The sequence below is a fragment of the Sinocyclocheilus anshuiensis genome, unplaced genomic scaffold (assembly GCF_001515605.1).
Source record: "Sinocyclocheilus anshuiensis isolate Anshui unplaced genomic scaffold, SAMN03320099.WGS_v1.1 scaffold329, whole genome shotgun sequence".
NCBI classification, from domain to species: domain Eukaryota; kingdom Metazoa; phylum Chordata; class Actinopteri; order Cypriniformes; family Cyprinidae; genus Sinocyclocheilus; species Sinocyclocheilus anshuiensis.
In genome coordinates, this window is record NW_015540881.1 from 1,718,889 (window position 1) to 1,730,551 (window position 11,663).

Sequence of the window (11,663 nt, forward strand, 5' to 3'; positions counted from 1 at the left end):
AGTGAATCGATGCGTTTTTGTAAGAAAAATATCCATATTCAAAACGTAATAATCACTTTAATGTAGCTTGCGCCAACATTTGAATATGGATATTTTTCTTACAAAAACGCATTGATTCGCTACAGGAGGCCTTTGTTCACCCCCCGGAGCCGTGTGAGAGATTTTTTTATGGATGGGCGCTTTTTATTGAACTTCTTTTGGACTGATGCATGCAACACTCGCTGAGTGGCATTAAACAGCTTGAAAGATCAAAAACAATTTTTAATATTACTCCGACTGGATTCATCTGAAAGAAGAAAGTCATATACACCTAGGATGACTTGAGGGTGAGTAATTTGTGGGCTAATTTTCATTTTTGGGTGAACTAACACTTTAAGGCATGTCAAACCTTTGTGTCCATCTAATATATGCATCCTCTCTCCATAATATTGATTTCTACAGTGAAACAGGCATCTTGACTGAATCAGGGGAGAAATATGCACAAATTAAGCACCATTTACAAGGGAAAACAGTCCAAAACGGCTTTAAACAAATCTGCTGGTGGATTTTGATGTGAAAGAACAGGGATGGACATTTTCAATGGAGGAACCTTATTAGGGATTATAGACTTGTAATTTGGCCAGAAGCAGCAGTTTAAAGTTAAAACAACCCTTAGTTAATGATGGATTGGTTTCTTGCAAGCTTTGTGCTTCCCAAGACTTTAATTGTTGGACTAGATTACTTGTCAGTTATAGAGGTGCTTTTATCAGTTGTTCGAACTTTCATTCGGCACCCATTCACTGCAAAGGATCCATTGGTGAGCAAGTGATATAATGCTGCACTTCTCAGTATCTCTTTTGATGAACAAAAAAACTCTACATCTTGGATGGCCTGAGGGTGAATACATTTTCAGCAGATTTTAATTTTTCAGTAAACTATTCCTTCGAGCGTATTGTCACTTATAAATGTCTCTCTCTCGGTTTGTAGACAATTTCTTTTTATGTCTTGTGCAGGAAACTAGTGCTGAAATTCACTAGTTATAGACATGCACGGTGGTGGGGTCAGGCCATTGAAAGCTTTGTCCGGAAACATGGCAAGGCCTTTTTAAGGGCCCACCGCTTTGGATCATTCGCCAGAGAGGAGGAGAACATACCCTCTAAATGGTATATTTAATGGTGGTCTTCTTGTTTAATCTAAGATCTAAGAGATCTTCTACTCTGTAATATCTGACAACTAAAAAAATGAATGTTCAGGTATGTGAATGGCAAAACCTACATGGAGGATGTCGCAAATGCTCTGGAGGATGCCAAAGAGGAGATTTTCATCACAGACTGGTGGTATGTGCTCACTGTTTACCCTCCTACAAGAAAACATGTTCAGGCAGACAGACAGTCTCAGCCCAGCTCACACTATTGCTTGAGCCAATGTTGCTATCACAGGCTGGACAGATTGCTTCTACAAACAGAGCAATGTTTTGATAGCTCCACAGTGTTTACATTTTTCTGGGAAATCAACCTATAAATAGTGCATGTATGTATATCAGGGGCCCGTTCTTTGTACATCACTTATTACATCCGAGATGAAATGTCACATCCAAGATGATATCATCGCGCTAATCAGGATCTGGCTAATTCGGTTCTTTGAACGCACCTGTTGTTGATGATTAGTATGGCTTCCAGCTAACTGAGTTAGCGACGTACGAAGAACGGGCCCCAGCTGTGAAAAGAGAAAGCAGAGATGACATGACATAATTTAAGTGAGACAAAACATGGCCAAAGGAAAAAAATCACTTTATCTACTAACTAGATTTAAGTACTTTGAACTAGTTCTTTGTATAAGTTTTAAATGGTATAGTATAGCGGTTAAGTTTCCGTTTGGTGTGAAGTGGGGATGCACAACAAAACCTACTGGTAGTACAAGAAAGAGCCACACACATCTGTCAAACATCGACTTAAAGCAAGGCCGGATTTTATTATGGTCTTCTTTAAATTAAAAAATTTACTCTTTAATCTGATATGAAATGTTCTTTTGTGTTCGTTTCTCATTGTTTGGTCATGTGTAGTAGAGTTACGGTAGACATTACATGCACTGCAGAATGTGTGGCAGTGGATCAGGGGCTCAGAGTGGGAGGTGTATGTTATACAGCAAGACCAGTATCTCTCACTTCACAGGTGTTGAGTTTTAGCCCTCCTTATTTCAGAAATATCTCCCCTTGAATAGATTGAACAGTGTGTGAGGGAGTGGGTGGTTATATGAGCAATCACTGCATACATTAATGTATTTTTGATGTAGTTGTACGTGTAGAATATGAAATATCAAACATTCATTTCATGTAAACCCACATGAAAACCTTTTTAATGGCATTTAGTATCAAAATGTCAGATCTGAATTCCTTTCCTACACTTCATGCCTACTGGTTGAAACTTAAACGGCAGATAATATAGATAAAATATTTTGATAAAATATTATTTCACTTTTATTAATTCATTTTTTTATCTATTTATTTACTTACATTTAATCATTTAGCAGATGCTTTTATCCAAAGCGACTTACAGTACAGTGCGTGCATAATTATTAGGCAAGTTAATATTCTTTTTTTTCCCCAAGCACATTTTACCAATTCCAAACCACGTCGATCTTAATAACTACTATTAAATTTGTATTTAATCATTTGTGTGATAATGATTAAAGTGATATATGACAAGTGATATATATTTGTCCATGAAGGCTGGAAGTGAAAAACTCCTTATATTCAGGTGTGCATAATTATTAAGCAGGTTTTCCTTTACAGATAAAATGAGCCAAAAAAAGAGATTTAACTCAGACTGAAAGTCAAAAATTATTGAATGCCCATGAGAAGGATGCAATATTAGAATTTGCAATTTGCACGGTCAGAAAAAAACAGGTGGAGAAGAAAGACACGTTAACTGCGAAAGAGTTAAGAATTAAGGTGAAGAATTAGGTGTGAAACCATCAGGAATCCTTTAGTCTCCAGTGCCACCATTTTCCAAAACTGCAACCTATCTGGAGTCTCCTAATAATTATGCACGCACTGTAGAAGCAATCAAAACAGCAAAAGAGCAACAATATATAAGTGTTATGACAAGTCCCGGTTAGTCTAATGTATAACGTTTTTTTTTTTTTCAATTTATAATAATGTTCACAGTAAGACCAGGATGTGTATCAAGAAATTAAGTTGTGTCCATTTTAATTTAATCGGTGTGCTTGTGGTATGCTGTATCTGCTATATGATTGTATTTGTAATGTGCAGGCTGAGCCCTGAGATCTTCCTGAAGAGGCCAGTAGTGGAAGGCAATCGCTGGAGGCTCGACTGCATTTTGAAGCGCAAGGCTGTAAGTCCCCTGAATGTTATTCAAGTGCATTTGTCCCTGGTGCCATGCTTATAATTTAACATGAATATTAAGTGGGATATACAGACACATATTCAGGTTCAAAGTAAGGTTATTTATTTAATTTACTAATTTTAAATCTATTGTTTTACTTATTTTAATTACTGATTTACTTGCAGTATGTATTTACTATGTTTACTTTAATTTGCTTATTTGCTTGTTTTTCACTTAATTATTAACTTATTTACTGATTTTATTTACTTATTTAAGTTATGTATGTATGTATTTACTTGTTTATTTTAGCAACAAGGAGTGAGGATCTTTGTTATGCTGTATAAGGAAGTGGAGTTGGCACTTGGCATCAACAGTGAATACAGCAAAAGAACACTAATTAATCTTCACCCAAATATTAAGGTAAGCTATGTGTGATTGACGTGCTTTTGCATCTTATGTGATGTCTTATGCGATTGTAACTGTTCCGCACTCTTAACAGGTGATGAGGCACCCTGATCATGTGTCCTCTTCTGTCTACTTATGGGCACATCACGAGAAGATTGTAGTCATCGACCAATCAGTTGCTTTCGTTGGGGGAATTGACCTTGCGTATGGCCGCTGGGATGACAGTGAGCACCGACTGACAGACGTGGGAAGTGTAACACGCTCTGTCACTCAGGCCATTGAGCAGGTTCGAGACATCATCATGTCCATACCAACATGCTACATTAATTGTGCCACACCCATGGATGATGCACCTTTTGGCTTTAAAGTTTGCAATTATAGACTGGGATTTCATGTTTCTGCCAGTTATAATGAAGTGGAATTATATCTGTTTTGGTACTCAGGGACTGGATTCATCCACACCCAGGAAAAAAGTGTCCACCAGTGGAAACAGCAGCCGGTCGATGACTGGTGACTCAGTGGACCTGCCCAAACTAAAAGGCATTGGCCGCACTCGCAAAACACGTTTCAGTCTGTACCATCACATCCAACGAGGCCTTCACCATGCTGACAGCATCAGTAGCATCGACAGCACAAACAGTAAGAGACTCTTTCCTGACCAAACTGAAATTGATTCCACAATACAATTTGTGTTTGGTTTATTTCTGACGTTCTCGGAGTCTGCTGATGACTAATTCTTCTTTAACCTTAACAACTAAAAAAAGGATTCTTAAAGGGATAGTTCACTGACAAATTAATAGTGTCATTGTTTACACTCCCTCATGTCGACTAACTTTCTTCCAAGTACTGGTCACATTTTTTTTCAATTTACAATAGTTATAATACTGTATATGGGATTGGATTGGACTGGACTGTCATTTTTTTTTGCTTATAGGTGTTCAGATCCACATCCCAAATTTTTTGGCAACCTGCTTGTTTCACCTGTAAATTACAAATTACAGATTTTAATTAAAAAAATTAAAAATTGCTTTGAAAATAGATTTTATTTATCAATTAACTTCTATCACATTAATTTAAATAGGATGATATTGTACAATTTTGATATTAAAATGCAAAGAAAATATATTCCATTAGATGTTATTAACAACATAAAGTGAATTAAGCATTACATTATGTCAGGGTTTCCCAAACTGGGGTTTGTGAAGGAACTGCAGGGGGTTTGTGAGTTAATTTAGTCATAAAAATGTAAAATTAAAATAAAGCATTTTAAAATATCATCAATCAAAACGAAACACTTAGTAGAAATTAAATTCAATTTGTTTACCTGCATGTCATGTAGGCATTTTAGAAAGGAAAATATATGTAATCAAGTAATCAATAAAAAAGTAACTGTAATCTGATAACGAGTATTTTAAAATGTCATTTAATCTAATTACAGGTACTTTCATTTTTTGGAATATGATTATGTAATCCAGATTACATGTAATCAGTTACTACCCAGCTCTGTCCTTGTGCATATAAAAATCACTGGTTTATTACAATTAGTGTCAAATGGAATATTTGGAAATGTAAACTGTTATTTCCTACTGACACACTACAGCAAAAGATAGAAATAACTGGCTTAACTTTTTTTTGTTGTTGTTGTGAAAATGGACTTTTGCACAGTACTGTATATATCATTTTTAATTATATATTTTTTTCACTTCACCCAGTTTACAATTTTCATAATCCAGTTATCACAAAATACTGAAATTCAGTTATAGACTATCTGGATTAGAGAATTTTTGACCTTTTTGCCCCATTTACTGTTACTTATCAATGTCAGTCAGTCTGTGGATCTTGTCTGTGTTTTTCTTCTCAGTTGGATGTGCAGTGATGCTTATCCTCTCTGGCTGATAGTAGATGTAGCTTTAGACACCCTGACCGGGCTCGAGCGATTGCCCTATCCTTTTTTTTGCTTTAGCTCTTTCTGTTTGTTCTCCCTGCCATAGAAGACACACATATAGATTGGTTTGCAGTCTGCCTGAGAGAGGATTAAGTGTATTTGAGACTGGCTTAAAGACTAGGCAGCAGAGATATGCTTTAATGAAATTACTTTGACCTCAGGGTAGATTTCATTTGTCGCTGATTCTTACACTAAAGTCATATTAATTTGCTATTAAGATAACCAGTCCTTTGTTTCCCACTAATTTTTCAGTTTTAGATTACGGTGTGACGTTGTGGATAAATGTAAAATATTACTACACATGCAGTGGCTATCAATACTGTCATGGAAAATGACGGTCTAAATGTTTGTTTAGTCTGATGTCAGTTATTTAATTATTGCTGAATTGTTACTAAAACTCTTTTCATTTGCAACATGTACGTTTCAGCATACACAGTGGGGCTTCTGAAGAGACCACATTCAAATTATAAGCAGCAAAGTCTTTTATTTTTAATCTAAATACATTTACTGAAAATAAATCATGAAAAATTTTAATAAATATTCAGAATTCTTAATTGTTTTAGGTACATGATAGCTCCTAATATATAATGAGTTATAGGGGTATAGGAATTATATTCTGTTAAAACAATTTGCGTCATTTGTATTACATTAAAAAAATTATATTTAAATGATTTTCACTGTTTTAAAATATTTTTAAAATATTTCTAATATATAAAAAGAAAAAATACAATTTAATCATTCATCATGCACTTTTGAACGTGTAATCATATATGTTCTATTCTATGTAGCCTTTATTATTTGACATATTGTGTGTATTTGTCTATAGTATGCTTGTGGTTACACCTTTCATGAAAAAATAATTAGTAGATTTGAAAGTAACTCACAAGTCAATTTATTTTAAAAGATCCTTCGAGTTATATAGCTGTTTTGTATGTCTTGTGTGTTCAGAGAGTGGCTCAATGCACAGTCTTCAGACCGGAGTGGGAGAGCTGATGGGAAACACACGCTTTTGGCACGGCAAAGACTACTGCAACTTTGTCTACAAAGACTGGGTTCGGCTGGACAAGCCTTTTGATGGTGAGCCACACATTTTACTGCCTGGCCGCTTTTTGTTTTCTTCATTTCAATGATCATTAATCCAGGTAGTCCAAGGTTAATTGTGTTATTAAACGCAGTCTTTTCGATGCATTTCAGATGTTTACGACCCTCCTTTTTAACAATGTGCTCGACTATAGATTTTATTGACAGGTACACAACCCCCAGAATGCCCTGGCATGACATCTCCTCAGTGGTGCATGGGAAAGCAGCCAGAGATGTGGCCAGGCATTTTATACAGCGCTGGAACTTCACCAAGGTGAGAACACTTTAAACTTGTGTTTGACAAGCTTTTGAATTTTCTTCTGTGTGTTTCTTGAATTTTACCTTAAGCTGTGACATTTTTAAGAAGCGTTATTAACATATTTTTTTTCTCCTTTAGATAATGAAGCCAAAGTACAGATCACTCTCCTACCCATTTCTCCTACCCAAATCTCACAGCACTGCCAATGATCTAAAGTACCAAGTGCCAGACTGTGTCCAAACCAAAGTCCAGGTGAGAACGCATTAATGGCTGTAGCTGTAACTGTTAGATAAATGGATACCTTGCATGCACACTAAGTAACTTCGCCATAAATGCCTATAAAAATGGCTATAAATGTAAATGGTCTCTCAGGTTCTGCGGTCAGCTGCAGACTGGTCGGCGGGAATCAAGCACCATGAGGAGTCCATTCATAATGCCTATATTCAGGTCATTGCCAAGAGCAAGCACTTCATCTACATTGAGGTACACAATCCCCCACTTTTACATTGTCTGTCAGCATTCAGTGATATGATTCAAATGTGCTGACAGCTATTTAGTAGTTCAGATGCGAAATGTGTAATAAGTTATAAAACACTGTTGACATTTCAGTTGCTTCATATTATTGATAAATGACATGCAGCTGTGGTTATCAGAGCATATCAGGGGAGATGCCAAGAATGATTCAGTGGAAATTCTAGAAGAACCATGACTTGGATGTTCACCAAGTAAAAACAAACAAATAAAATCTATACAATTGTAAATGTATTTGAAGAGAACTTATAGTAAGAGATGATACGAGAACTTAAATAACCATATTTGTCTGTGGAAATGTACTGTAGCCTATCAGAAGTAAAACGTGTTCACCTCTGTAACATGCCTGATGAAGTAAACTGATTGTTCTTGTTTCATTGTTTCGTTTCAGAACCAGTTCTTCATCAGCTGTGCCGATAACAAACATGTTTACAACAAGATTGGTGATGCCATTATTGAGCGAATTATCAGAGCTCACAAGTAAGTGTGAGAATCCTAATGCATTAACACTGATTGTTGATCCTTGCCATTAATTGGACCATTTTATTTTTTTATTTTATTTTATTTTATTATCAACTTTATATTGTTAGAATTGTTTGGAATTTTGCCCCGTAACATGTTTAACACAATTTGTACAGTATAACCGGATTATCATGTTGGGTTATTAAAAACCTTTTTTTTTTTTTAATCCTTTGCTCAAGTCTTATCTTACTCCCTCAAAAATAATATGACACCCCTGTGCATGCATTTCAACACATGCAAACAAACCCATCCTTTCTGTATATATCCATATCACCCAAACATATTAGTAGAGCTTCACTTCTTTAATAAAATCAACAGTAATTTACCACCTTCTCCCATACTAATGCAGTCCTGCAGTTCCTTGTGAAGTATGTGATTTACAGGAGACACAAGTCTCTCTCCGCTGCTGTCATACACACAGGCTCAGCTGCAGAGACAGGCCTGTCTTTAACTGGCTAATGAGAATCTAGCACCTGCCACGGCACTGATGTGAGCCAGACGTGCCACTCTTCATTTAGTTATTCCAAGCATTGCCCCCAATGCTGAAATACTGCACTGTTGTTTGTGCTGTAACAATGCTGGCATGTGCTTAAAGAGCTCTCTGGGAGAAGAGCCATTCGTAATGGCTTTATAATCATGGAGGCAGTACACAGAATGAGACAAAAGGAAATGCCGCTAAAGAGAAATGGGTTGGAAAGGATGTTTTGCCATTTAATGGCAATGGAAGTGAGGATATTTGATTCAAGAATAAGCATGTGTGTATTTACATGGATTTATCGGATTGATGTTTGCTGTAATGTGTCACAGGGAGAAGAAGCCATTCCGTGTGTATGTGGTGACTCCCCTGCTGCCTGGATTCGAGGGAGACATTTCCACAGGAGGAGGAAATGCACTCCAGGCTGTTATGCATTTCAACTACAGGTAGGAATGAATCCATTGCTGTACACGTGTCTGAGCAAAAAAAAAGGGCAGCTCAGGTCAGACAGTAAAAATCGGACCACCTGAGTCTCACATACAGAGCTTGGCACTCCAAAAAATAGAATGAGATTGTGATCCCAAATGAATCATTTTTTTATTATTATTGTTATTATTATTATTTTGCAGTATAAAAAGTAAAAAAGTAGTTAATTTTAGACCGGGTGAGGCATGTTTAATTAAATAGCTCATTTCATGCAGAGATTAATTTGTTTTCACTGCAGGGGATTATTTATTATTATAAAATCAGATTGACTGTTCAAAAAAATCTGGCCAGATCTAATTGTTTTTTTTGGCTGTACAACCTGCATTCGCTTTTGCTAGCATGTCCTCATTGGTTGTGATGGTAATGGTGCAAACCTGCATAGACTTTAGCAATAGATGTTTTACTATTAATGATCATTTTTCTGAGGGCAGTATCAAAATTTGAACACTTTGCAGACAACAGCATAAAAATATGGAAAGGGCAAAAAAAAGCACATGAAATCTTATCTTGTCCATTCATCTGATCTGTCTGATGTCAGTTACAGAAGTCTGGGTGTTAGGTGTTATCATATTTAAATATTTAATATTTAAAGCCACTTTTGAAGGTAGACTTCAAGTGGTATTTGTTTTTCTGCAAAGGTTCGAAAAGACTGCTATATTTTCAGTGCAATTTAGTCAGTGAAATCAACAGTTACAGTAAGACTATAATGACACAAAAAGTTCAGTTTCAAATAAATGCTATACTTTTGACATTTCTATTCATCAAAAAATCTTAGGAAAAATATATATCACAGATCTAACATTGATGAGGATGATAATAAGCAATGTTACTTGGGCAGCAAATCAGCATATTAGAATGATTTCGAAAGGGTCACGTGACACTGAAGACTGCAGTAAAGATGCTGAAAATTCAGCTTTGCCAACAGAGGAATTAATTACATTTTAAAATATATTAAAATTGAAAACAGTTATTTGAAATGTAATAATATTTCACAATCTTACTGTTTTTGACGGTATCGTTGATCAAATAAATGCAGCCTTGGTGAGCATAAAAAACTTCAAAAAACTTTTAGGAACATTAAAAAAAACTTACATTGTGTAGTTTTTTTATAGTTGAAGACAAAAAGAAATAAAAGAAAGAAAAAGGTAATGTACTTTATGGGAGAACTTGATTGCTTTCATGATAATTTGTTTGGGCCATGTCGATGTGGAATATGTTATACTATAATTAATTTGCCTAACATTATTTTTTCATTTGCAGAAAATATAGTTTCAGTGAACGACGATGCTCTTGCATTACATTGGCTTGTTTTCTTTCTCAGTAGCATTTACTGAGAAATCATTCACAGTCCAGGAACATTTATTAACATTTAAACAGGTAAATGTGGTCGGTGTTGTTTTCAAGTTGAAACCCAAGCATGTCATGTAGACTGAGCACGACTTGACCGGCTGTTTCTGTTTCTGCAGTGTCATTCATGAGTTCACAGCAGTAGTTGGTTTCCCAGTGACGCAGTTAGTGCTTCCTCTTTAGTGAACTCGGGCACATTCTCTCCTCTCCTCCCCTGATTAAGCTTTAATGAGTCTGACAACACGCTAAACAGCTTCTTTCAACTCACGGATCAGGAAGGCATGATCATCATCTCCACGAGAACCTTCCGATCATGCTCTCTGCATATCATTTGGATGAAAGCAGGAATTTGTCAAAGAAAATTGTAAATGTCGCTGATGTGAGGATAATGACCCATGTTAGACAGTGCGCCTTTGTTTTCCAATGCCAGTTTACCAGTTAATTCCATTACACACGTAAGAGGCACAGCCAAGTGTTAAATGCTTGTTTCACTCGTCTGGAAAATAAATGGAAATAAGCAGTGCTTCAGTGTCACAGTAAACATGGAAAACTGCTGCAAGGTTTATTTATTCATTTATTGGGTTTTTTTTGCCAGTAAATTTCATTTTCTGCAGCTCCCTGACACATTTTACATGGCAAGACAGGTTTAGTGGTTTATAAGCTTGCTTTTGGTAGATACAATGGTAACCTAGAGAATAATAATGAGTTAAGTTATTGAGAGAACCCAATGAGCTGTCATAACTCTGCGATTGCGTTTGAAAACACATGTAATCATGGCCTGAATGTCTGCTTTTGTAGGACCATGAACAGAGGAGAGTACTCCATAATCGCTCAGCTGAAGAAAGAAAGTAAGTCTGAGTGTTCCCATCCCTCTTCTTTCTCTTTCTCTCTCTGTACGTGTCAGATGTTGGGGATGGAACGGTAAGCTGACGTGATTGTGACATAATTTAATGTGAACCTGACTCTGTGATGGTAATCGGTTCTCTTCTGTGGTTTACCACAACATTGCAACATATAAGACAAGTGGACACAATTTTCAAAATGTAAATAAGTTTCAAAATGTGCTAAATGGTTACATACAGTGGATGACACCAGTAGAACTTCTTGTAATTGATTGTCTGCTTGCACCAATAATGAGTTGAGGTGAAATTTATGAAGCTGTTGCACTTATGAAGGATTTATAGTGGAAGAACACCCAACCTGTTTAGTGTTGGCCTTCATTTCTTTCTTTCTTTCTTTCTTTCTTTCTTTCTTTCTTTCTTTCTTTCTTTCTTTCTTTCTTTCTTTCTT

At 36.0% G+C, this 11,663-nt stretch overlaps 1 protein-coding gene across 2 annotated transcripts in view; it reads left to right on the forward strand.

Moving 5' to 3' along the window:
- LOC107688495 (phospholipase D1-like) overlaps positions 1-11,663 on the forward strand; it is a 35,031-nt gene that overhangs the window by 18,368 nt on the left and 5,000 nt on the right. For both annotated transcript variants that reach the window (XM_016486175.1, XM_016486176.1), the window contains 13 exons: positions 993-1,142; positions 1,233-1,316; positions 3,251-3,332; positions 3,633-3,743; positions 3,823-4,014; positions 4,172-4,367; positions 6,622-6,750; positions 6,909-7,027; positions 7,151-7,264; positions 7,385-7,495; positions 7,935-8,023; positions 8,873-8,986; positions 11,172-11,221. In XM_016486175.1, coding sequence (XP_016341661.1) covers positions 993-1,142; positions 1,233-1,316; positions 3,251-3,332; positions 3,633-3,743; positions 3,823-4,014; positions 4,172-4,367; positions 6,622-6,750; positions 6,909-7,027; positions 7,151-7,264; positions 7,385-7,495; positions 7,935-8,023; positions 8,873-8,986; positions 11,172-11,221 — 1,541 coding nt within the window. The remainder of the gene's footprint in view (positions 1-992; positions 1,143-1,232; positions 1,317-3,250; positions 3,333-3,632; positions 3,744-3,822; positions 4,015-4,171; positions 4,368-6,621; positions 6,751-6,908; positions 7,028-7,150; positions 7,265-7,384; positions 7,496-7,934; positions 8,024-8,872; positions 8,987-11,171; positions 11,222-11,663) is intronic.